General features: G+C 37.0%; 1 protein-coding gene across 3 annotated transcripts in view; it reads left to right on the forward strand.

The window, feature by feature from the left end:
* Nucleotides 1–27858, forward strand: part of LOC146000096 (GPN-loop GTPase 2) — a 50404-nt gene that overhangs the window by 17607 nt on the left and 4939 nt on the right. For all 3 annotated transcript variants that reach the window (XM_083137433.1, XM_083137432.1, XM_083137434.1), the window contains exons 2-6: nucleotides 5256–5383; nucleotides 8570–8683; nucleotides 19033–19219; nucleotides 24374–24499; nucleotides 26113–26318. In XM_083137433.1, the coding sequence (XP_082993559.1) occupies nucleotides 24382–24499; nucleotides 26113–26318 (324 nt within the window). In that variant the 5' untranslated portion in view covers nucleotides 5256–5383; nucleotides 8570–8683; nucleotides 19033–19219; nucleotides 24374–24381. The remainder of the gene's footprint in view (nucleotides 1–5255; nucleotides 5384–8569; nucleotides 8684–19032; nucleotides 19220–24373; nucleotides 24500–26112; nucleotides 26319–27858) is intronic.

The raw sequence follows: 27858 nt of genomic DNA on the forward strand, positions 1-27858 counted from the left end.
TTTGTACACGATATAGAGTAGTAATTATCATGACAGAATGGAGAACAAAATAAAAAAGAATATTCGTAAAAAATATTTGCTAGAGTTAAGAAAAAAGAAAAAAAGTAGGGGCAATTGAACCCAGAACCTTTGCTGTTCTTTCAAAGTTTTCCAATTATATTTGTAGTGAACTTTTAAATTTGGAGATTAACATGTGAGAACATGCAGTTTTCATGAAGTATCATTTAAATTCCATTCCTTTCACTGACATTTTCCTAATAAATGTGAAAATACAACTCCCTTAACTCTTTCGCTGCGCTCGTCGCATTTATGCACAGCACGCCAGGTGCCTTGCTCCGCGGAAGTCGCATTATTGCGAGTTCATACTTCCACTCGCTGCGGGTGTCGAATGTAAAAAACATGGCTTCGTCAAGTCGTCAACACTTGTCTGATAATGATGTTACTCAACTGTTGAATCAGAAGGTGAATTAAGTTGTGACGATAATAGCGACAGTTTTTATGAGACTTCAAGTGGTGACAGTGATTGTGTAGTGTCTGATGAAGAATTTGTACCGCCGTCCGTAACATCATGGAGCAGAGTGCAAAGTAGCATTGATCTAGGTGCGGGAAGTTCGACACAGGCAAGTGCTAAGTTACTTGGTGACAGTACAGTATTTAGCACACCATTTTCTTGTTTTATCAAATATTTCCCCCGCTCAGTATTTGAACACACAGCAGAACAAACTGAAGTTTTCGCCACCCAGTACCTTGATACTACTTACGAATTTCCACGCCGCTCCACCACTCTACGTCATCCCGTGTTTTGAGAAATACCATACCATCAGGGACTACAGAATGGTTTGCCAGTGCAAGGAATGACTATTGTAATTTCTCTATAACATATTTTGCAATGTAATTTTTTAAAATTATTCTTTCTAAAATTTATTTTTCAAAATTCCAAATTTTTCAAAATTTCAAAATTTCTCAAAATTTCAAAATTTTTCAAAATATCATACCACCAGGGACTACAGAATGGTTTTCCAGTGAAAGGAATGAATTTTGTAACTTCTCTCTCATATATAACGCAATGTAATTGTGAAAATTATTTGTTTATAAAAAAAATATTTTTTCAAATTTAATTACGCAGCCAAGGGATATTGTGTGCCAGAGAATTCCGCAGCGAAAGAGTTAAAAATCTAGTCTTCATTTGTTTCAATATGAAGCAGTCCAGATTTCACCACGTTTTCATGTTATTTTTGTTTCACCAGCCTGATGCACACTGGTGAATTATGGAAAAGGGTCAAAATTCCAAAATACCTTAAAAAAAACAAAAAAACAATTAGCTGAAATGACAGTTACATTGAACATGCTATTCATTGGATAATTTTCCATTCTTTGATGATTGATTGACTGTTCAAACATAATTTTTCTGTCCGTAGGAGGCTGGGATTCGATTCCTGGTGACGAATGATCCCAAATGGAAATTTTTCTGACAATGCCTCTGCATAAAGTGGCTCTGGGGCCCAACCAGTCTCTAATCAATCAGTACTGGTGTAATAGTGGCTGGAGAGTGGTGTTGATCACATCATCTCCTATGTGCCTGAGATTGAGAATATATGTAATACTACCTTCACACCCCCTATTTCCCTTCACGACACAGTGCACAAATTACAGGGGATACCTTTACCTTGTTTGTTATCCTTGACCCACTGTACTCCCTCGAGAAAGTGATATACACAGTGCGGCAATTTGAAATCAGGGCTGGTGCTGTAGAAAATAAACGTCTTCATTGAAAGTTACTTACCTTGGACCATTCAAAGTAGGACCCCCCTGCATTCACACATTGTAGTGCAATGTCTACCAGTGCATGGAAGGATTGCTGGAATTCATTTTGTGTAATGCAGTTTAAAATGCATGTCGTAGCCTTCTTGATTGTTAATACATCATCAAAGTAGGAACCTTTCAGTGCAGATTTCGGTTTAGGAAATAGAAAATTATCACACAGATCCAGATCCGGTGAGTAGGCAGGGTATGACAATACACAGAGTCCATTTAGGGCCAGAAAATCCTTCACAATCACAGTCTTGTGACATGTATTATTCTTTGCATTAAACATTTCATGTTGTTCTTTGCATCAAATGTTTCAGTACCCCCAGATATAATGCTGCAGTAACAGTCTGTCTGAAATTTGTAATGATTGTTCTCACTTTCTCAACCAATTCCAGTTTTCTTATCGTCCTTGCTCCACCTGGATGCTTGTTGTCTTCAATTGACTCCCGTGCTTCACTGAAATGCTTGTGCCATTCAAATACACACATATAGGATAAACAATTGTCCCTATAGACTTGCTGCAACGTGTGAAATGTTTCCGTAGCAGTTTTACCCAAGAGCGCACAAAACTTGAATGTTTGCTCTTTGTTCCATGTTGAAATCATGACACACTTTCACGACACGTGCCCACATTCAGCAAAGCCACAAGCAGCAATATTGCTCAAGGTCAACGAGCTCTGCATTGATTATTTGTGAGATACCCCTCACTTGTTCGCATCATAGTGGCGCCACCTACCGAGAGAAAAAATCTGTCCTGATTTCAAATTGCCGCACTGTGTATTTTGCATGGTCTATGAAGATTATCCGGCAGGGGAGAACCGGGATTTTTTCCACCTGTTCCAGGGCTCCAGCACCCACCCAGTGTCATATAAAGTGGGTACCTGGAGGAAACTGGGCGGTATAGGTGGCCAGGGGTGTGGTACTGATCACATCATCCCCACCTTTGGCCATGATCAAGAAAGTGTGGTGCCCTAACTCCACACCCCCTATAGCCCTTCATGGCATGTGCAAAGCTCAGGGGAGCACTTTACTTTTATGAAGATTATGTTGTTTATGATTGGTTTCCATTGTTTTTAGCTCACAGAAATGTGTTATTGTAAAAATAGAGTGCATCTGTTACCTTAGCATATTACCTTACCATGAAGCCAAACAACCCAAATGCTTCTGTGCCAAGTAAATACAGCACTCATCATAACATTACACAAGAGCAGCTATACTTTTTCATTATTAGGTTTGTAGTTCATAGCAGTAGCGTACGCAGGATTTCATCAAGGGGGGTGTTATTTCGAAAACTTTCTACAAATTCACATTACCATTGTTTTATTATACTTTAATTAATTAATAATAATAATAATAATAAATTAATAATTCTTATAATTAATTAATTAGTTTAATTACTACTAATAATTACTACTAATTCAGCTGCTATTTATGAAAGAAATAGAACAAAATTACATTTCTTTTGTTTCAAAATAATTGTCTAGTCAACGGTTATTTGTATATGATAAGTGAGACATTTTAAGTGTGAAGAAAATCCATAAAAACAAGCAAATATATTAAATTTATTGAAATAATCGAATAATGAAACTCATTCAAGGAGCCGCGCTGGTCTAGTCTGACAACTTCGTGGGATATCCGGGTTCGATTCCCGGAATTGGTTGGAATTTATCCAGCCTTGTCTCCGCACCCAGCCTCATAGCAATGGGTACCTGAGAGCAGCCCTGGGGGATGAAGGCTGCCGGAGCATGGTGCTGATCACATCACCTGCAAAATAGTTCGAGATCGAGAATCTTTGGGGCCCACCACACCACTATGTGTGCCTTCATGGCACGGTGCTATATGCACGGGGGAATTTACATTACCTTTACCTATGGAACTCACCCAGGATGATGATGAAGTGCGAGAATACATGTTGCTAAATTCCACTGAGTCTATGTTTTCGTTGAAAAGTAAATTTATAGACATTCCAACACATTTATCACTTCTAGGTGATTCGCAAAGGACTTCTTCAACATTATTTAATGATTTGGATGTAGACTCAGCATCACTTGAGAGTTCACAAGGGGATGTGAAATCAGTACCGGGAAGAACGTTTGCAATAAGGACGAAGCAAGGAATTTTCACAATTCTCGCGAGAGTCACTGCGCGACTTTTTGCAAAAAAAATAGCAAAATTGAACTTTTCGGCCGCTTAGATTGTGTTTTTCTTCATGCTACATGGGAATAATAATTCAAATTATTATTATTATTATTATTATTATTATTACTGTCGCAGATCTTTGACTGTGATAAATTAGCCATTTTTAATTTTTTCTACAGCATTTTCCATAATATTTCAAAAGCTCAAGGGGGGGGTTTAAACCCGGTAACCCCCCCCTTGCGTACGCCACTGGTTCATAGTAATTTCTGACATATTCTTTTGCTATTTTAGTATGCATGCAGACGATTTGTACGGAATGAGTTTACAATACCGGACCACTCTCCAATTTCTATGAAATTTCGTCTACTCACTAATTGTGAACTCCTAATCACGAATCTGCATGTAATAATTGGCGGTCAAGTATGGAAATCGAGAAAAAAATGAAATAAACTATGTTTTCTTAACGTAACGTAACCCTACCATAAGAACAATAGCTCCACGGAAGACGCCATTTTCCCAACATGAGGAAATCAACAGGCAAGATAAGGTATAGTTCTCTTAGCTAAAATATTAATTTTTCTTTGTATTTATGCTAATGGAACCTAACCTAACAGGCCTAACCTAACCTTGTAGGCATTCCTCGTCTGTCGTCAACAAGATTGTTGTGCGTAAAGGAAGACCATTAGGTAATTAATTGCGAAAGAAAGATGGTTCCGAATTGCTGTGTATGGACAATCACCGTGGTAAATCGCAAGGTTATTTTACAAGTTGTACACGTAAATGTACAGTTTTAACAAGTGACCGCCAAATATGATCTACAGATACGTCATCAGGACATCGAAATTAGTAAGTAGGCGAAATTTTATAGAAATTGGAGAGTGGTCCGGTATTGTAAACTCATGCCATTTGTACTAATAAAAAGCAGTGAAAGCACTCCGAGAGGGCAGGTTTTTACTTACGCGGGCCATACTTTGGGATCAAATATCTCTGGTATTTGTGTTTCCTGCAATCTAGAACCAATTTTACATTACATAAAACATCGAAATCTGTTGATTAATAAAATTCAACATAATTCTCTAGGGAGTACAGTGGGTTAATCGTCCCCCATGTTAACGCAGTATAGATACGAGAAGCTGCAGCCAGAAAAATGCGAAACATTCGGTAATGTATGTAATTAAGAAGCAACAGCAGTTGGTTATAAAGATTATTATTAAAGATTCAGACCAAGGGATTTCTGTAAGAAAGAATGGAGCTCATTTTTTTTTAGGGACAAGTAACCAGTATTCATGCTGAACTGTATTTTGCAGGAAATTGAACATTGGTAATGGATAAAAATTTACAAGAAAACCATTGAGATGTCGAACCCTGTGAGGACAAAAACTCTGGCAGTTAGGATTGATGGAAATCACACAGACATTGTCCTCAGCAATTATAGGTGAGACTTCATGTTTTATAATGTTCTATTATTTATCGGTATTTGAAAATCTCAATTGAAATTTAATCCCTGATAATGGCTAATACTCTTCTGGAGATTCTAGACACATGCAAAATTGCTGTATGACACTTTTGCAGAGTCTGATTATTCTGTAAATTATGCAAAATGAGGAGTAATGGAGTTTGTGATTAAATTAATATCTCATGTGAAATTATGACTATTTTAAAGTACAATTCTGCTAGATTGCTATGGTATGATTCCAGTGGAACAGTTGCATATTAACATTTATAAATATTTTGAACTACTTTAATTGTTACAATTTTCAGGTATCATTGTTGGTGGGACTCAGTAAGTGTGTCAACATGAGTATTGTTGTCAGGTGAAATTGCTGTCAGCTCAGTCCTACATTTTACCATTTTTTTACAATTAACCATAAAATTATTTTCAACTTGTCTTTGCGCAATTTAGGTTGTATTAGGCCTAGACCTATATACTAGATTTTCTATGAAATGAGTTTATTCTGGGGGCAACAGGAGCTCTTGCATAAAAGATTTGAATATCCCACACTTTATTTTTATTTTTGACATATATACAATGCTTGTATTACTTTGTTATTTAAGTATGACATACCCTCATATGGATATAAGAAAACAGGAATGAAATATCCATAGTAGTTTTGGAGAAATTATGCGAATATTAGTCACTTGGTCCTGGGATATACATACATATCAGGAAATATTTCCATGTATTGGGATGTCTACGTCTTGGTCAGCATTTAGAAGTCACTGTGGTGGCCCAGCACATTACCTTGCTTCTGAAAGTCTTGGGTTTCAATCTTGCCCAAGTCATGGTTGTTCTTCCAACCATTTCATTCGTCATCATTCATCCTTATCATCATCATTAACTAGGTTTGCTATATTTCATAAATGGCAATCCAGGATGCTGTTTACTGGAAACCTGTAGGGTGGAGGTGCCAGACCCGATAAAGTATGTACATTATAATTTTTATGGCTATGCACTGCACTTAGAAAACATTTTCAAAAGTAGGCAGTAGACTGACTACTCAGGGTGTCTACCAGTGTGGAAATCTTGGAAACGTCAGGGAATTTACTTTTTCTGGAAAAGTAAGTGGAAATGTCAGGGAAATTTACTATGTTTCTGGAAAATTCAATATTTTTGTAGTAGTATAGTAAAAGTAGGTTTTGAGCAAAGGAAAAAATGAGCAAGGAAGAAATTTTAAATGTGTTGTGGACAATTAAACTTCACTAAGTAATAATGTCCAGTTTTTGGCATGTACTGTACTTACTTTGCTCTCTAGCTTTCACCAAAAATCAGGTTTATCAAAACATTTATTTGAATACAAAAACATTTAAAAGAAACCAAATTTTTCAAAAGTGCAAAAGGACCAATTGAACTCAATGTAAGAGAGTAATTTGCCATCCTAAAAACACCAGAAAAATTAAATGAATATGCAGGACCATTAGATAGAGGATGGTAATTACTATTAGAAAAAACTACCAACATGTAATCCTGAAAAGCAAACGACAGTCAGATCACAATAACAAATGGCCTCTTTACTTCCTGTCAGCCAGGCAGCCATATTGAATAGGGCAGTCAGTTGCCAGCCAGAGATGAAGTAATGAGTGACAGGGCACTGCATTGTCTTTTATGTTTTAACCTTTTTTAACCTCAACTTACCTACCCCATATTTTTAAACCTTGACTAGTCTTGCCCAACTCCTGAGGAAGCCACACGGTGTGGTGAAACCTAGAGAGCAAAGTACATGCCAAAAGCTGGACTTCATTACTTAGTGAAATGAAGGCATGTGGTGTAAGTTATACCTTATCTAAATTAAACTTCAGTTTGGAAAATTGATTATTATCTGTAGTTACAGTAGATTTTTATATATTAAATACTCTAGAAAAAGGGGTCATGTTTTAACTATTTTGAGTTATAAATCTACTACAGTTAGTGGCTAGTGGCATTTACCACTTGCTTGTTGCAATTTTGGTGTTTGGTTGATATTAGGATTAATACATATGTTACTAAATTTTACTACAATTATGTATTATTTATGCTATAAATGTTATGATTTTTATAAAAAAATATTTTTTTCAATGACCAATATTACGTAAAAACTCATCTCTGATACCCCTCTCGAACTGCCAGTTTCACTCTTATTACTTTTAGCATATGAAGTGAATATTGTAAACTTTGGTTAAGTGAGATTCCAAGTCTTGTGTTTAGCTAAAATGTTGTGTCCTTCTTAGGCACATTTTTAAATGCATGAATTGCCCTAATGGCTTGGTGTGAAACATTTTGATTCTTGGTGTGGAAAACCTGGAAAAGTGAAGGAATTTTGTTTTTACAAAATTGTAGACACCCTGATGTAGAGGAAAATGAATACACCAAGTTGTAGCCTAATTTTAGAAGACCCGTGTTTGCAACTAAAGTTACAAACCATTTTCTACCTTAACGTCGTTGACTTGTAACCAAGCGGTCCCAGGTTCGATACCCCATGGGGCACATGGCACAGTGGTTCGGATTCCACTTGAAACTGTAGGTCCAGTCCCAATTAGCCTTACTGTGCATAAAGTGGACTTAAAACACCAACTCAGTCAATCAATTTTCTACCTTAATTAATTGGTTCTTGTACAGGAATGTAATTAATAAATAATGAAATTAATGAAAGGGTAATGTTAATCGTTTTTGCTTTCCCACCGATTCCAGGACATTAGTGCATCCTGAAACTTTTCGGGATACCGGGGCAAATGATACCATTCCTGGAAAATCCAGAAAATAGCAACCCTATCATTAACGTACACTTGCAATGATTCATTTTAACTTTCATTCTGTGTAAAACAACAAGGAACAAACATGGTTGTAACAATAATGGATTTGTTTTCTTAAATTATAAATATTATCATATGAGTTTTTTACATTTATGAATGCTTTTTAATATTTTGATATTTTAGTTTTATTATTTTTTCATGAGATCATATATATTATATATATGTATATTAAATATATATATATTTTAATTGTATTCCAACTGTATCAAACACTCAACATGAAGCGTGTATCAAACAAAGCTCCATATTAAGTTGACATTTAGTGAAAATTGTAGTTTTGTTGGTATTCTTGTGTACATTAGATTAAGTATATTTATTGTCTTTATATTTTCAGTGATAGGCTGTTTATTGTATTAACACAGTTTAAGAAGATTGGAACAGTATTGACAGTCAATAGGGAGCTTATTACTGAAGGTCGTGATGTTGGTGGTGAAGTCTACAATATATAGTAAGTAGGCACATATCATTTCAAAGAGTTATTTATAATCTGTTTATATTTTTGCACATCCAGGTTTCCCACTCACCTGGAAATCCTACAGAACATGGAAAAGTCATGGATATCAACATATGGCTAAAACAGTCAGGGAATTTCATACTAGTTTTGAAAAAACCTGGATTACATATGTGAGTTGTCATTAAAGAATTAAAGTAGTGGCAACATGGGCAGTACAGATATTTTATTGAAGATACATGCAAAAGCACGTTACACTCCTTCGATGTAATCCCCCACCTGGTCCTCAGTAGGCTGTTTTGCTACCAAGTTAAAAGAAATGAAATCTTTCCCCCCTATTTTTTTTATCCTCCCCATCTGCTCCTTGTTTACACATTTACACATGTGTGTTATCGCAAACGACCCCATCCTATGATGAGAGGAATAACAACCTAGCTTATTCTTGGCCTGGTTTGAAGAATTGGGAAGGAAGAAGGAACAGTGTTGCCAATTTAGTTCTCATATACCTAGATTTCATTTAACTCGTTTACGAAACAGCCTATTGACAACCAGGAACAGCCAAGCAGTTCTTTGTTGAGTGACACCTGGTCGATGCATTGAGGTCCATCATTCCTCTAGAGACTGGAGCCTGAGCTGCCTGGGTGGCTGAGAGCTTCAGAGGTCAAGTTATGATCTTCCCTCCACAAAGGTTCTTTATTTGAGCCCTAGCCCAGGCATGGTTGTTACTTTGTGTGTGTTCTTTCATCAACATTCATCCTCATCATCCTGTTAGCTTAAGGGGACAGAAAAGCAATGTAGTAAGTATAATTATAATGAAAATAGAAATTCCAAGGGCAAACACTATTTTGTTTCAAGTATCTTCCCAGGTGACCTTACAATGCTACAAACCACATTTCCCAATGAAAACCGTATTCCTGTACTAGGGTCCATGTTCCGAATAATTCAAAGCAATATTTCTGAACTGCAAACCTTAAGCCCTAATACGGGAGTCCATAAAGTCCTGCAAAAAACTAAAACTCGATAACTTGAAAACTATTAAGTTTATTAACAAGATATTTTGTGTGTACTTACAGCAAGGTTCAAAGTTTATTTCCTGCTTGTTAGGTTCATCGCCAAACCTCCAATTGTGCACCATTCACGTCCAAACACTCTTGCAGTCTTTTTGTGAAACCGAGAATTGCGTGCTGATGGTGGTCTCCTGGGATATTCAGAATCACATCTCTTATTTTTTCTTTTAGGTCATCCAGATTAGCTGGTTTCTGTGAATACACCTCGGTCTTTACATGTCCCTACAACCAATAATCGCAAGGTTTCAAGTCTGGTGATCTTGCAGGCCAAGGTGTGAGCCCTCTTCGGCCAATCCATCTACCTTGAAATTGTTCGTTAAGAAACTGCCGAACTTGTAGGGCTGGGCCTTCACCTTCTTGCGTACGATCTTGTGTAATGGTGACTTCGGTATTCCCAGTTCCAGCGATCTTCTTTTCAGCGATTTCATTGGACTCCGATGCACGCTGTCCTGCACTGACTGAATCACATCGTCACTCGATCCTGGCCTTCCACTACGTGGCAAATCTGACACACTTCCCGTTGACTTGAACTTTTCATACCATCTCTTGATACTTGAATTTGCTGGGGGTGGTTTCCCATATGTTGTCTGGAACTTTCTCTGCACTGAAACACAAGATTTTAACTCTGCAAACCACAGAACACACTGTGCCTTTTCCTGGATGGGTGCCATCTTGTCACATGATCACGTGATTACCAGTGCAAGCGTCACTGAGCAGTGTGGCCAGAACAAAACTTTAAATTTCCACCCTTCTCACCCACAAAATGTGTATTGTTAAACGCAACAGCTAAAAAGTTATAGAGTTTTAGTTTTTTGCAGGACTTTATGGACTCCCTGTAATACAAAGCAATATTTCTGTGTTAGAATCCATGTTTGAAAATTGAAGTTGGCGCATTTCAACAGTAAATAAACCTCTTTTTCTACTGTTCACTATGGATGGCACCGAAACGGCCTTTTATCCTTTAGCATCCTGATGGTCGATTTTGGAACCGCACCTGTATTTCCGTTGAAGATGGATGATCAATATTTTGACCAGCAGTGTACATCAGTATCGTACAGTGTATGATATTTCAGTTCTATCCTTTTTGATCTTGGTATGACATACTCAAATTACGAAACAGTTTATACATATATATATATAATATTAACAAGCAAAGTTTGAAAAAGTCCTTATTTTCCCTTCGTTACCCCCATATTATTGTGGGATAGATCTATAAACTGTTGCATCTTTTTGAAAAGAGGTTCACACCTGAAGAGTGGTTTAGGTGTATACCAAGGTGGGTATTTCAAACCCAGAGTCCGAAAGGTGTGCTTCTCTGCATCACCAAAAGACCAAGGTTTTTAAACTGTAGTATGTACATGTATAACTAATAGGTCTCAGCCTACAGGCTATATCGGGTGAATTGTCTGTTTTAAAGTTTACGTATATACCGTGCGTCCATTTCCTTGTGAGGCCGAGAGATCGGGAGAAGTGTGGCAGGCCATGCTAGTGGAGATGTTGACATTTTCGACTAGTAACGTCCCAGTTATTTTTATGGACATATCTTTATTTTATGTCAGGGACCTGTAATTCTTGCACTATAGAGAGACTGTATGGTTTTAGTTTCAGTAGTTTAGTGGCTGTATGTGCCGATGATTTTGACTCACCCACTTTCTGTGATACATGGTGTAGAGGTTTGTTTGGAGAGCGTTCTAACACTGCCCCAATTTGGTTGAGTTTTTCTTTGGTTAGCATCCGTCGTTTTTGCTTAGGGACTCTAAAATTTAATGATCCAGTTTCTCATAATTTAAGGACAATTTAACCATCTCTCTACCTGGAGGTGAAACGCCAGGGAATTTCTGTGCAAACTGCCTACACACGTCTCGACACAAGTCTGTCATTACATAAAAGTTCTTTGTTCTAACGTGAACTTTGCGGCTGGCATTTCAATCGCCTCACTTACACCCAACACACACACACTGCAATTACACAAAGAAGCAGCACGGCAAGTAACCAAAAACCACACTCTTTCACGCAGTACGAAATTAACACGCTCTTGGTTCAAGGTCTGTTCCTCACTCCATTTGCAGCTCTGTCCAGGGCACCTGTAGTCGCGAAGGAAAGAACAATTCAAGCTCGGAGCTTTCAGACTGCAAACAATGCCCACGAAAACCATTTACTTTTAACGGTTTAGTCTGCAATGTAATCTTGACAGTGTTGCACATTAGAAACATCCAAATGATTCCGAGAGAAGCAAAACACTTGAGGGTAAACTTAAGCGGGACGTTACTGAACGAGAATGTCTGCATCTCTGATGGCGCTGCTTGCCACACTTCTCCCGACATCTCGGCCTAGCAAGCAAATGGACGCACAATATGTATGTATGTTGTATGACCATTTGCATGTGTTTTTACAGGGTGAGGGGTCAATTTGATATGCCCAGGGTGGTTACGTCGAATCATCAACAATGTAATGAAAAAATTCTACCAAATTTGAAGGAAAACTGTAAGGAAAATGATTTTTTTTTTTTTTTTACAAAACTGTAATAAAAATATGATAACTCCTAAGGACTCTAGTACAAATATTTATCATTTGCATATAAGATAACAAGGAACATACTACAAATTGAAGCATCCTATCCGTACATAGGCGAAGAGCTTTTCTAGATCTCACCACAATTTTTTGAGAGCATGGACTTTGGCAGTGCAATGCTCGTCCTTCCTGGGAAGGCTCAGGAGTAATCACTGTCGTCTGTGTTCACCCAAAAATTAATTGAAACATAACTACGCAAAGAAGACATTGTCTTAAGTTTTAACGTTTATCAAAGATGTGTGAACTGTTGACACTGCTGTTAAGTCTGTGCTTACACAATAATAATTTAAAAAGAAGTAGGATGATTTTGTCTTGAGTCATGTAGTTCAGGAGGTTTGCACTGGCATCTATGATTCACTAAAATTCCATGTTAAAGCTATTGAGTAGACAATGGTGTGTGACCCAAGCTTTATGGAATCAGGATCTTCTAGGTGATTACTTTTCCTGTGTATTTCCAATACAATGTGAATGCAATGAAGTATGGCAAAAGTTATTTATTTATTTTTGAAAGTCGACAAAGCATTGTCCAAGTCCTGCATTAATATATGTATAATTCATATTGTTTTGCCAAAACTGTTTTGCATTCTACTCGTACCTCAACGAATATAATAAATAAATACTTAGTGAAAATTAGCAGTACTTGGATGCAAATGTTACAAAACTGTTCTGTTTAGCATTGTAATATTAATGTGTAATTTTTGTCAGACCCTGACTAACTATATATGCAAATTAATCATGCTCCAATGCTACTTGTACTTTTAAAGATACGTATGTAACTGCATTACTATTTCACTTAAGTAGTTTTGCTACTTTTAAAGAAGTCTGTATTACGTATACCCTGTTGTATGTCTCAAATAAAACCAGATTTATATTGAGCATAAATTCCATGCATGCTAACTTATTACTTCATGAAACTGAAATATTATTAAGCGACTTGACATTTATATTTTTTGACAGACTAATTGGTGACTAGTTACATATTGTTTTTTTTTTCCACTAACATATTCATTTTTTCATAATAAACAGCTGTATCAAATTAATAGATTTTTGGATCTAAATGATAAAGACATTATTTATATATAATCTAAACTCAACTGTGCGATTCGAGGTAAATTGTGGTATTTGGTACATCGATGTGTCCTTATTTTAAACAACTTTAAATGTGTATCTTGTATATGGTTTTGTGTAAGATCACTACAAATATGTAGAATCCATTGATGTATGCAAGAGGGAAAATTAATATGAGTAATCTATTGATGCAGTCTGTCGATATTTCAGATTTTTGTGTGTAAAAATGTAATATAATAACCACTGCGCAACAGCCCTATGAGAGCCTTGGCTTAAATGTAAAAATGTGCTTGAATGAAAATATGACGTAAGAATTTAGGTTCTACTTTGGACTTATGAGTTATTGGTATTGTATGCTACGTGCTAGGTATTAATCAGATTATTGAAGCAAATTATTTGACATGTCTGGTTAATTATCCTTATAGTATCTAATTAAGCACCATTGTTACCTGGATTTGTTTTAGATTAAATCTGTACTTATCATTTTTCTTTAACATCGAGTAAGCTCTACTTATCATAGTAACTGAAAACAATTAATTAGGGATTGTTAAACTATTCAGCATTGTATTTTCGAAAAACAATTGTTTTTATAAATAGGCAGGATGGATGTATGACTTTGGCGTCATATACGAATACTTACGATTCATTTTCCTAGTGGAGAACTCAGATTTACCTTCAAAATGGCAGTTTCTACAAGCAGCTGATTCTAGTATTTCGAAAAAGAATTCATATAAGTTTATTTATTGTCATCGCAAATTTTAAATTATCATTTCCTCATCAATTATAGGTAAATTTGTTTGTTTCTATGTAACACAAAACCGGGAGTTCTTTGAATTCCAGGAATTATGCATGAATTATTGGCTCTGGGAATTCTGCATGAATTTTTTCTCCGTTGACGTAAAAAATTTCAACTTTTATTAATACAAACCTCATTGAATTTGTACATAATTATAAATGTTCTGAGGCAAGTTTTTTACCATATCACTTTTATTTTTATCAAGGACATTAAAGAAATGTGGGTGCAGAATTCTCTCAGTCTCTTTACTTCATTAATATCCTTTGCAGAACAATCTGTCTGACATACAGAAGATTATTGCAAGATAAGAATCTTGAAGTTCATTAGGTAAATTTGAGTTTCAAATTCTTACGCAGTTAAAAATTTTTTGTTCATGAGTGTATCTCGTAACATTTGTGACTTGTGTTTGTACATATATTTCGAGTCTTGAGTATTTGAAATGGCAAATGTAAACTCTGTATTTTAATTGAATTATGATTTTTGAATACATTGGAATCTGAGAACCTTTGTTGTTAATATATTGAATACATGATACACAAGGTTGAAATAGAGACAACATCTGCTTGTACCCTTGAATTTTTTTAAATTTTGCCTTGACAACTGGGAATTATACTTGAATTTTATTATGTTCCTAGAGTGGCCATTCTTTATGCCTTATCCTCAATATTTGGTGCCGTTCTCTTGGCCAGTATTCATTTCTATCTCAACAATATAATGTAATAATCAGTGCTTGAAAAATCTTCTTCAGAGCTAGGCACCAGCTCTGAAAATCAGGCACCAGGAAACCACCTACTAGCAATTGTGCATAATATAAGAAGATGAGCATCACTGAATTCAAAACATGGCTAAATCATGCGAGTGCTTAATTACGAAGTGCTTGCCAAGAGAAAGCAGCAGGAAGACGGGGTGGGACACAAAGAGTACGAAATTGTTACTGATACTATGGAATGTTGATAAACGTTGATAAAAAAAATACACTGTACTGCAATTTGAACTTAGAATCTTCAAAATTTTGTACATGCAAATTTAAAAAAACTGCAATAACAGTCGCCAGGCTGAAATTTTCAGTCGCCATGCCGACCTGGCGAATGGCATTTTTCGAGCCCTGGCTCTCTGTCTCTCGTTCTCTACAGCTTCATACATCTCTCTTCTTTCTCACTCCTTTAAAACGTGTTATATTAGCACAGAAAAATGACATTAATTAAGGATTATGATCCACCCTATCAAATTTCGGGGCTGCTGTGGCTCAGTCGGTAACGTGTCTTACTACCATGCTAAAGGTCCCGGGTTCGATCCCGGCCGGTTCAAATCCGGGAACTTTTGTAATGTTGGAAGCAGCCCTGGCACCCACCCAGCGTCGAATGACATGGGTACCTGGGGGAAACCCTGGTGGGTAAAGGCGGTCAATGGCATGATGCTGATCACATCATCCCCACTCACAACCGGATCAAGAAAGTGTAGGGTGTTTCCCCCACACCCCCTATACGCCTTCATGGCATGATGCTAAGCACAGGGGAGCACTTTACCTTTTACTTATTTTTTTTTTACCTAACAAATTTCTGTGGGTGCACATCAGCGTATGCACTCCATCTACTTCTACTACATAAGTACAAATGATACGCCTGAACTATAATTTAGTTTTTGCCATGCGCTTAATCACAACAGCAAATGGTACAATAACCGTGGCAATATTTCCTATCTTCATTTACTACCTATTATTAGATGCAATAATGAGCAACAATGGTCACATCCCTGAATAAATGTCACCGTTGTGTACTGTACTCAATGGAATAATCTTTAAATAGGAACACCAGTTCACAAACTGACAGGTTTCCCTGGAAGGCCTATGACTGAATGAAAATAATCATTAAGGAATTTTTCTGTGTTCTATTCTCTCCCAATCCTCTCACTTAATTCCAGAACTGAATTATTTGGCTTCCCAGTAAAACCAACCATTTTATTCACATTTAATATGGTCAGTTTATATTGCAATGGTTCATTAATTGAACTGTTAATGAAGAATGTAACTGCTCCTAGAAAAATTATGACTATTTTGAAATTAGTTGGAGCTATAGACGAAGGTCTGACCCCCGGTGGGGGAGAATCAGGATTTTTTTTTCACCTGTTCAAGGAGCTTCGACGTTTACCCAGCATCATATAAAGTGGGTACCTGGAGGAAACTGGGGGGTAAAGGCAGCCAGGGACGTGTTGCTGATCACATCATACCCACCTTCGGCAATGGTCAATAAAATGTGGGGCCCTAACTTCACTACCCCTATGCCTTCATGGCGTGGTGCAAAGCACAGGGGAGCATGCACTGACTGGACGGGTTCAGTTGCAAAATAGAGGTGACATGGATAAGGGAAACAGGTTCCATGAAAATCGTCTGTTGCTGAATCATTGCCCGCAAAATATGCTATGTATTATACATGTAGTTGTAGAAGACATCATGAAGGACAACAAAGTGAGCAATAATAAGCAAAACAACAGAGCACGTACAAACAAAATACTGATCTGAAATCTATAGCTTTGTTTTGTGCATGTTTTTATCACGAGTTTATTCATATTCTCAAGCTAGTCTCGCCTTCTGCTGTCGGACAGTATCAATGAAAGAACGATTCTGTATTTATGGCGTGCCAGATTTGAGTCTGTTAAAATAACATATATTGTCATTATTATTATTGTTAAGATCCAGTCAATTTGATGACTGCCTATCATGCAAAAATAAAGTTTGATTCAAGTGTTTATGCTAAAAAAAATGGGGCCTGAATCATTCTGCAATGTGCCTCCACTGGGAATTGAACCTGGGACTCGAAACTCTTAGATTACAAGCCAATGTTAACAAGGAGGCCCTCCGTCACTGTCATGTGTAGGAGAAAGGGATTTTGACAAACTTGCCCTTTAAAAAATTATATACTTCTACTCTATCCCTTGCTCTGGTAACACCACAATGTGCAATTCCATGTCCGTTTGTTAGTAATGAGCAAAAGTTATTTAAATAACTAACCGATATCATGCATTTAATAAAGATTTAAAGTGATTTCATTAAAAGCTGTTCTGCCCCTCAAAGAGTTGCATAAAGATGTAGAATAGCAATGTTTGCTGGCTGGGACACTGTGTCCCTCACAGGTACGGTTGCTAGGACACAAGGGACCCAATGAGTGTTGTGTGAAATTGAGCACACCCTGGGTATCAGTTAATGTTCATATATACATGTTTTCATTGTTGTACGAGACTTGCAAGGAAAACATTCTTGCTTCCTGAAGTAAGACTTTAAGCTTTCCTGGCGGCGAATGATGAATAGATTTTCTCAGGCTATCGACCAGGTGAGTTGTGGAAAATATTCCGAGCTTTCAAGATTGACTTTAGCTCTCGAAAGCTTGGAATATTTTCCACAACTCACCTGGTCGTTAATCCGAGAAAATCTATTCATCATTCTTGCTTCCTGTGATCAGTCTCGGAATGAACCTGTAACGACCGGCATGTTCGGCACATTTCAGTCATATATTTGAATTTATATTATCCGTATACTTTCAAGTTAATAACTTGGATTAAATTATTTATATTTAATTGTTTTCATAATTCAGGTATATATTTATGTATTATCTTATGTTATTATACTATTCCCGTATTTTTGCAACATCAAATTCATATTTTATAGGCTAATAATTATTCTTCCTAGTTTATGCAACGTTTATGTTATTTGTCAAATCCAAGATGGCTAGGATTATTTCTATCTTTCACGCAAATTTTGTTGTTTAAGCACAAGTTAAATACATTTCTTCTTAATATCGATTTTTGTTAAACAATGTACAAGATTGAAGTAATTTGTCTTCGTTATAAATACGTAAACTAAATCTTTATTTAATCATTTTATGTGCAAGGGCAAATGTGAATCACTTTATCAAATCAGTTTCGTTATTTGTTTTCATAGTTTACTATTGTAATATTATAGCAAAGTATTTCTCTCTCGTTTTCAATAAAATAACTTTTTCCTATTGGCTGTTTATGTTAGGAGTGGGGAATGATGCTACATGTATATGGTGACGTCAAAAGTTCCACGTTGGCATTCTCAATTGTTGCCAACCACAATTAAGCTTACTATTGCTATTTAGCATTATTCTGACATATAAATTATCAGTTTTTCTTGTGTTGTTTTTATGGTATGAGTTTGTAGCATTGTATGAAAGAACAATCTGTTATACTACATCTCGCGCTTGAGGTAGCAGTTGAGGTCTTGCTGTTAACGGTAGAGGCGGTGCGCGGTTTCTGTCGTGACACATTTTACTAATCATTGCCTTCGAGCGAGCAGGACCCAACATATCATTTGTTTGAACTGTGCGAAAAAGTGTGTAACGCGCGATTCGGTATTAAAGTTTTGGATGTTTTTTTTTTTAAAACAAAATAATGATTTAGTTTTATTCACTGTCACATGTCAGTGGTTACCTTCCAGGGGAAGGGTGGATCGTCTTAATCCCGATCCCTGGGTGAGAACTCATGCTTCCAACTGACCAGCCGGAGCAAGGAGCAGAGTGTTGCCAAATTCGTGACTCCTTACCGGGAGTTGCGATTGTGGTGGCACGTTGCAAACCTCAATTTTATGTTTAACATGGGACCTAGCTGAAAAAAACTTAAAATGCAGGAATGCTTAAAATGAGGATTTTTTTTTAGCATTTTACTGTGTTGGGATCATCAAGATTGAAAATATAAAGCATGGATTTGTAAAATCTGGGAACGTAAAATTGAGGTTCCACTGTATATGTTTTATTTGTAATGTTCTTAATTATTATAATTCACCTATTTTATTATTGCAGGAGGTAATTTGTGAACTTAATTTCTTGCAGTCCTGTTCTGGGTAAAGATGATGAAGACGTTCATGTTGCAGTCAGATTCCTAGCAGAGCAACTTGATGTGACAAAACCAGTTTTGTTTTCAATTTCGCTTAAAGATTACAGCCCCAAAGTTCTTAAAGCTCTTACACAAGTTCTTCTACAGAACAAAGTTTGGTAGCTGAAGGGATTAGTTATAAAGGTAAATATATAAAATCCATGTTATTTCATAAATGAATAAAACTTTGTAAATTTATAATTTTGTCTTAAAATATTACAGTATTGTAGGCTTATCAGGAATGAAATGATAATAATTTTTCTGACATTAATAAAGATTATAATAATATTCTTCATTCAAAACATATAAGCACACTTACATTTTATCAATGTAAAATTACTCTGACTATAAATACACTGCCCTCCAGAAATTAAGCAACAACAAGAAAATGTAAGGTAAAAGAGAAAACAGTTGGAGAAAAGAGAAGAAGAGTGGTGGGCACGCTGAAAGAAAGGAACGAATGCGTTAGGGAAAACAGGTGAGTCATAAGGTGCGATCATCGTGCCCTCGCACGGATTTCTGGCGTACCAGGTATTGGAGTCGAAGACGCGCGTGCACGAAAGAGGTCACCATTTGTTGCTTAATTTATGGAGAGCAGTGTATTTGCAGAGAGTAATAGTAATACAAGGTTTTTACAAATGATCTTTCTGGTTACAAACTTGAATAACACTCAGATACATGAAAGTGGTATCAATGGAAAGGGAAACTCAAAAAGTTTTGTATTATATTTGGTTCACATCACATCACATGTGCTCAATGTGAGCTCCCTGTGGCACGCGATGCACACCGAGCCTATAGTCCAATTCCTGCCATACACGTTGTAACATTGGACGATCCACTAATGCAAAGGGCTCTGTGATGTGAACACTAAGATCCTGGATGGTAGGTGGTAAAGGTGGCCGATACACTTGTTGTTTGACAAAACCACAGAGAAAAAAGTCGCAGGGTGTAAGTTTGGGGGAACATGGAGGCCAACACAAACGTTCACTATCATCACGGCCAGCATGCCCAATCCACGTCTTTCGTAGTCAAAGGAAGAAATATGTGCTTTTTTGTTTTGGCTAAAGAAACTGTTTTAGGGGGCAAAACCCCCCTCAAATGTCAAGATGAGGACAAATTGAAGTGGGGATCTGACCCCTGTGTTCCCCTCCGATTTCCATGAAACTTGGCAGGTGTATAGAGGGGCCCAAAGGAAGAAATAAGTGTTTTTTTTGTTTCGGCTAAAAACTGTTTTAGGGGGCAACCCCACCGTCAAATGTCAAGATGAGGACAAATTGAAGAGGGGATCTGACCCCTGTGTCCCCCTCCGATTTCCATGAAACTTGGCAGGTGTATAGAGGGGCCTAAAGGAAGAAATAAGTGTTTTTTTTTGTTTCAGCTAAATAAATGATTTTAGGGAGCAAAACCCCCCTCAAATATCAAGATGAGGAGAAATTGAAGTGCGGATCTTACCCGGAAACCACGTAAGTCTGGCACAGGTTGAACACGCACATATAATTGGAACACACACAGCACAGAACTGTTTGAATGTCTGTACCAAACGCAAGTGCTATCGTTATTTTCTTCTGTGAGCCTTTAGGGGTCACACATAAGGAATTTCTATTCATGATGTCTTATCGTACATACCTTCCCACTACAGCACACCTGATAATTGTGTTTAAGTGTGGCCTCCTGGCACCATTTCACGTTTCCTTACTCTTATCTCCTCTGCTTGTGAGCCATCTCCTGACAGACTGCCCATAGGTGATACGTCGTGGTGGGTGCATTGCACATGATTTGTGTCAAGCATGTCCCGTGTGTTATGTAACACATTTTGTCATTCTATGCTATCGCGTGGCATAGTTGCCTTTCTTCGTCTGGTCGGTGATAGCTGTGTTTGCCTGTGCTATGCACTTCATATCTCAAGTGTCCCACTTGTGTATCTGCCAATACTATTAGCACAGAATTTCAACCGCCATCGTCCTTAATGATAGCACTTGCGTTTGGTACCGACATACCTACAGTTCTGTGCTGTGTGTTCCCATTATATGTGCATGTTCTTCCTATGTCGTATTTACGTGATTTCGGGGTCACATACCCACTTCAATTTGTCCTCATCTTGACATTTGGGGGGGGGGGGTTTGCACCCTAAAACAGTTTTTTTTTTAGCTGAAACAAGAAACACTTATTTCTTCATTTGGGACCCTCTATACACCTGCCAAGTTTCATGGAAATCGGGGGGCGACACGGGTCAGATCCCCACTTCAATTTGTCCTCAAATTGATATTTGAAAGGGGGGGGTTGCCCCCTTAAACAGTTTTTTAGCCGAAACAAAGAAACACGTATGTCTTCCTTTGGTCCCCTCTATATACCTGCTAAGTTTCATGGAAATCGTAGGGGGATACTTAGATGACCTCCCTTGTAAGTACTTACCTGTTAGTAAGTACAATTAGTCCAATGTTGCTGCCACTTGAGGAAGGAGATGGTGGTACTCTTCTTTCAAATTGTCCCTCAATACTCTCATCGTGTTACGTTTATTGTCTTTGACTGTTGAGTGTGTTTTCAATTCAGGAAACATAAATTTCAAGGGGTAAGGTCAGGTAAATAAGGGTTTATGGAACCTGAGAATACTTTTCTATACCAAGAAGTCTGTCCCAACATCAATACATAAACAGGAGCATTGTCGTGGTAAATCTTTCCAATATCATTTCTGTGGGCTTTTTGTGTGAACAGCATCCTATAAGTGCTGTAGGACATTTTTGTGGTACTCCTTATTTATGGTTTGTCTAGATGGGACAAATTCATGGTGCACAAGGCCATCCATGTTGTCAACAAATGTGACTTTGACTTTTTATCAGTCTTGGTGGACTTTTTTGTCCTCCGCTGTGATGACAATCTGCCTTGTCTTGACCATACACCCATGATTCATCCCCTGCATCGATGCATGCTTTGTTGATACAGTGTGATTGTGAATACGGTGACATTGGTAGCACTGGCAAGAAGATATTCACAAATTTCACCGCAATTTTCTTTCTGTTCCTGAGTGAGAAGCGGAGGTACTTCATGTGCTTACACAAACCACATCCCAGGATCTTCCCTTACAAACTGGTGACATGAGCCCACAGAGATGCTTCTCTCTTCTGCAATTTCTCAAACTGTTAGTTAACGATTTTCTCTAACCAGCACCCTAACTTTTTCAAATTTCCTCTCGCTCCGACTTATGGAAGGGTGCTCAGGTCATGGATAATTGGTCAGTCCCTGAAGTGTGCATGCCATTTGAATGTTGTAGTATGACTCATGGCCACTTGCCAAGCTTCTCACAAAAATGAACACAGTTTCACTATTCCTTTAATTCTTCCATCTCACTGCATGATGAGACAGCATGCACCTCCTTCAAACCATCGTTTCTTGTGTCACACTGAACATGTTACAGTCATGCCACAACTGTTGCATCATACTCAGATGTTAGCATATCTCCCTGCAGTGCTCCGGCGGTCTCTTCGATATGCCATTTTAGGATAAAATTTTTTGCCTATATATTGATAAAAAATTGTGCCTGGATATTAAATGAACTCTCCTTGTATGGAGGAAAGGTGTCCAGTTTGTGCCTTATGTTACCATATTTATTTATTATATAAACACGTAAGATAGTAATACACTTATGGCACATTTGTATTTTAGTGACGTACATTTTGAAATGTTTAAATAATAAATATTAAGCAATGTTGTGAGCCACAGTCTTTGTTGGACAGCTTAGGCATAATAAATGTCATTGATTGTGTGTGATTTTCTTTCTTGGTCTCTGTTAGAATATTTCTGTTGCCTTGTAACTGAGTGGTCCTGGGTTTGTTTTCACATGAATCTGTGCCGGCCCCCATGGTGGAGTGGTTAGCACATCGTGCTACGACACCAGGAGTCCTGGAAAAAATCCCGGCCTGGGCATGGATGTTTGTGAATGTTCATTCATCAATTTCATCATATCATCACTCATCCCCATCTTTACAAAGTAGATATAATAGTAACTGATATAATATTTCAGTAAATAATAATATAATAATAACCTGTGGCTGTACAGCATGTAAGGGGCTTTGCCTATCTCCCGACTGCCAGTCTTCCTGCCACAATCCTACCTCGGTGTGGAGATCTTCAACCAGTAATGGGGTGATGTGTGGTCAGCATGTCGTACCCTAGCCGTTATAGGAGATATCCTCACTCGTAGCTCCCCAATTTCCTCACGGTGGTGGGTTGCCACCAGTCCTATACACAAGCCGAGAACCCAGAGACTCAACCCAGGTGGACTCGAACCCATTCCTTCTCGCAGTCGAAGTCCAAAGCACAGCGCCTTAGACCGGCCACAGAGGAGGAAATTTCAATAAATTCTTCTGTTTATGACCTCTGTAGCTGTGGGCACATTATAGAGCCGTGATAATCCTTCCAGTTAGTTCTGTTTATTGGTTTACCGTTAGACATTAAAGGCATGCTCTATCTTTGGTCTGCACCAGTGAAGTCATTTTCTAAAGTTCCCTTACATTTGAAGAAACTGCTACCATATTTCATGTTCAGAAAAATGTTGTCTGTTTAGGATTTCTTCTACAGCATTCAAGCTAATCTGCACTTGCTTTTGGTCTTTTCTGGATACATGTTTTGAAGGAAATTGCCTTATTTCCACAAATGTATTACACATGTCTAGACAATAGCAAAAGAAAACCACATTAAAAATAACATTAATTAAAAAAGATGGAATTTTTCAGAATTTGGAATAACAGAATGGATAGGAATTTTCTAAAATACCTTTGCTTGTACTGGTCAAAGTTCCAGCATGGCTTTAACAAGGTCTTCTTTTTAGACTGTTTGTAGATGATGTAGCCTAGGGATTTTTACTTCTAGAACACAATTGTGCTTTCTAAGATTTCTTCGGACTTGACTATGTAGACATAATAACCCACCACTCAAGACCGAAACAAATTGTAGTCCCTGAATAGCGGTAAAAGAATGTTTTCTTGGTATTTGTTTTTCTTATCTTAAAATATCCATTCTTAATAATAAGAATGTACATTAACGTTTAAGTTGAACCATAAATGAGTGTGGCAGCCTCTTTGATGGTGCAGTGGTAGCATCGTCGCCTTGTAATCAAGGGGCCCGGGTTCGATACCTGGTGGAGGCACATAGTGGTTTGGATCCCAAAACTGTAAATCCAGTCCAGATTAACCTTACTGTGCATAAAATATACTTAAAACACGAAGTTAATTAATTACAAACGAGTGTTTCACTTTGCATGTATTCACTATAATTAAATGCAAGTTGTTAATTTCCTTTAAGGTTTAACCATGGCAATATATGGTCAGCTCGTGATAGGCCCTCCAGGTAGTGGAAAAACAACGTACTGCAATGGAATGAGCCAGTTCCTGGAATCTGTTGGTAGAAAGGTTGCAGTTGTAAATATAGGTGAGAATCGTATTTTAAATTTTTGTTCTGACTAGGTGCACTTTTGCACATGAAAATTGCCTTCCGAGTTAGGGGGCATGGGTTCAGTTTCTAGAGTGGACACAGTTCAGTGGTTCAGATTCCAGTGCACGTTAGCTTGTCTTTTGTTATTAGGATCTGAAATTTAGTGACACAACTAGCCGAATGGAGGTAATGTAACCTCTAACCTCCTTTACATATGCCACTTCAAAGTAGCATTGCTATCCGCACAGTAAAGGGTAAAAATTAAACTTGATCACTAAGATTTTAATAAGATTTGTGTGTATGGCTGATGAGAGAGTAACAAATGTGGACATTTTCAATCCTAGTTTTTCTGGTTGTAGAGTTAAGACTCTTCAAAATTAATAACTTTTGTATAATTTGGCATCATAATTTAAATAGCAAGAAATATATATGGTTGTATCCCTCTGTTAGGCACAAGTGTCTCCCAGTTGACATTCATTGCAAGATTGCAACACTGTCAACTATACTGCACATGGGTGCTTTTGTGTAACTGAATGCTCTTTTTTTTTGTTCTAATCTCAGCTGTGTTATTCTGTTGCATTTCTAACCCATTATTATAAAGTTAACTTATGCAATACATAACAAGAAAGATATCAAAACTAGAAAGATAGAGAGAGCATGCAGCAGATTCAGATGTTATATGTTAGTGGGTTAGTCAGAAAGGGGAGGACACATAGGTATGAGGTAGTGACAGACGACTGAAAGTGAACATGACACTTCTTCGGTTGTTAAAAATTACATAACTTAGAAAGTGCAGCAGATAATTACAGCTGATCATAGAAGAAAGACAAAGAAAGAATGTTAAGCATGCATGCGCAGTATAATTCATGATGTATTTCATACCTTAAAGGTAGTTAAAGGGTTGGGGGACATGTGCACCCTACACACCTATGCATGTTAAAGAAAATGACATGCCTAATGCAGGGTTAAGAGGAGAAAATGTCATTAACATACAGTGCCTTTCATGGCCGACTCGTCCGCGGAGCAGCGGCCAGCATTCCGGGCAGCAAGAGCTAATCTGCCGGCCAACTGGATGTAACATCCGCGTAGCTGGAATGCGAGTTTGCAACTGAATGTAGCTATGTAATGAAATAATCTCGTGCAATTACATTGACAGTAACAATTACAATAAGCACGTACCTTACAAGAGGTACAGAAATGTTGTCCTGAATCCACACATTTACGGCATCTTTGTAGTAAGTTTCCACTAGCATGTATCAGTTCTTCTTCTGAAATTGCTTCAATATCTCTCCTGAAATTTTCTTTCCATTTTCTAATGTATGACTTCAGGTTTAAAAGCTTGGTAGCTCACCACGCAGACGTCATGAAAATGTGTGTTGCTTGTGCAAAGCACTGGAGAGATTTTTAAGGAGTATGTTTCAATTGTGCTCTAACGTCATGATACATGTGTTACAGTTGCTCCCTGTGTATTTTTTATTCTATTTGCTACTAGATTTTATTCATAAGAGTTGTATGAAAAAGGATAGAATTAACAAATACAGTTCAAAAATGAAAGCTTTAAAGGTCTTAAATTAATGTGTAATTAATTTTTACTTCTATACATTTTTCAGATCCTGCTAATGATGGTATGGCCTATAAACCAGCTATTGATATTTCTCAATTAATTTCACTTGAAGATGTGATGGAGAATCTTCATCTTGGCCCCAATGGGGGGTTAATGTATTGCATGGAGTATATTGAGAAGAATACAGATTGGTTGTTCGAGAAAATTAACCACCTCAAGGATCATTATTTCATATTTGATTGCCCTGGACAGGTACGTGATTTCTACAAAATGTCATGAACTTTGCATATCTTTCATAGTATCAGTGATTTTTACAATTTTCATATCTCATCTCTTTTTTGTTTATATTTGATTTGTGATAATTAGTATAATAAGATAATTCATAAACATTTTTGAACTGTCAATACAACTTTTAATTATTTAAAGTCAGGGAATTTTATTTCTGCTTGTTTCTAGCCACCCTGTAATACTTTCTGTGCCACACTCTCATGCAAGTGTACCCTTACAAATTAACATTACTCATATAATGAAAATTTTATAAAAGCTGTCTACCAGTAAAGAAAGTCAAGAAAAAGTCAAGAAATTATGTTTGTGGTCAAGAATTTCTATTTTTTTTTTTTTTTTTTTTTTTTTTACAGTATAGTGAATTGTTATATACCTGTACTGGGATTTGATAAAATTGAATATTTGCAAATTTAAAATTGTATTGAGTTGAGATTTGTTCACTTTGTTTCTTAAAAATTACATTACTTTATTTAATATATTTACTTACAATAATGTGGCCATTCCCCATCCAGGATGAAGTCTGAAGCATTAATTTTCTAAATTTCTTGTTAAAGTACAGGTTAGGGTGTTTAATTGAATAAAAATATATATTTTCTTAATTTCCAACTATCACAAAGTATTGGGCAATTAAATAAATGTTAAAAAAAGTAAAATAAGGTCAAGATATAGGAAAAAAGTCAAGAAAAAGAAATAAAGGTCAAGAAAAAGTCATGAAACAGTCAAGAATTTTGGATTTGTTTTGTCACTTTTCATCTGACTACCACATGGGCCCTACCCCCGCATCCCCTAAATATGCGTTAATGGAATGGTGCTATATGTAGGGGGAACTTTTATCTCTCATGTTTTCAGTCTAAAAGTATACTGTAAACATTTATAATAAGTTAAATCATTACTATGTGCCTTAATATGTATTTAAAAATACAAGAAAAGCTTGAAACAGAAAATTTGGGCTGGCAGAATGAGTGAAAAACATGTAATTAAACTGAGTTGTATTTCCAAAGGTTTTAATTTTGGCTAGGTTAAATTTGAATTTGCAGGTAACATAATTTTTTTTGTTCTTATCAGGGTGAGGGTTACATTGAAAGTAAATTGCATTAATAATATTATTATATATTAATTATGGTCCAAATTCATACAATTTACTAGAGCTGTCAAAATTTATGTTAAAGTTTCATCCATTGTCAGATCACAAGGTTACATAACTTATGGTCCCTGTATTAAATTAGATTACCAGGTGTGCCGGTTAATAACTCGTAATTGATCCGAAAGAAAACAAGTGTATCTGGGGAGAAAGGTAACAAATGCTTTATTCAAAGTATGCACCATCGCTAGCTATACATTGTGCCCATCTGTCCGTCAAATTGTGGATGCCCTTCCAGAAAAATCTTTCACATTTTGAGGTGATCCAGTCAGCAAGCCATTGTTCGACATCTTCGTAATTGTTTAAGTGTTGCTGGGAAAGTGAGCGAGACACTGATGAAAACAAGTGGTAGTCCAAAGAGGCTAA

The sequence above is a fragment of the Lepisma saccharinum genome, chromosome 16 (genome assembly GCF_977018435.1).
Source record: "Lepisma saccharinum chromosome 16, izLepSacc3.1, whole genome shotgun sequence".
NCBI lineage: Eukaryota > Metazoa > Arthropoda > Insecta > Zygentoma > Lepismatidae > Lepisma > Lepisma saccharinum.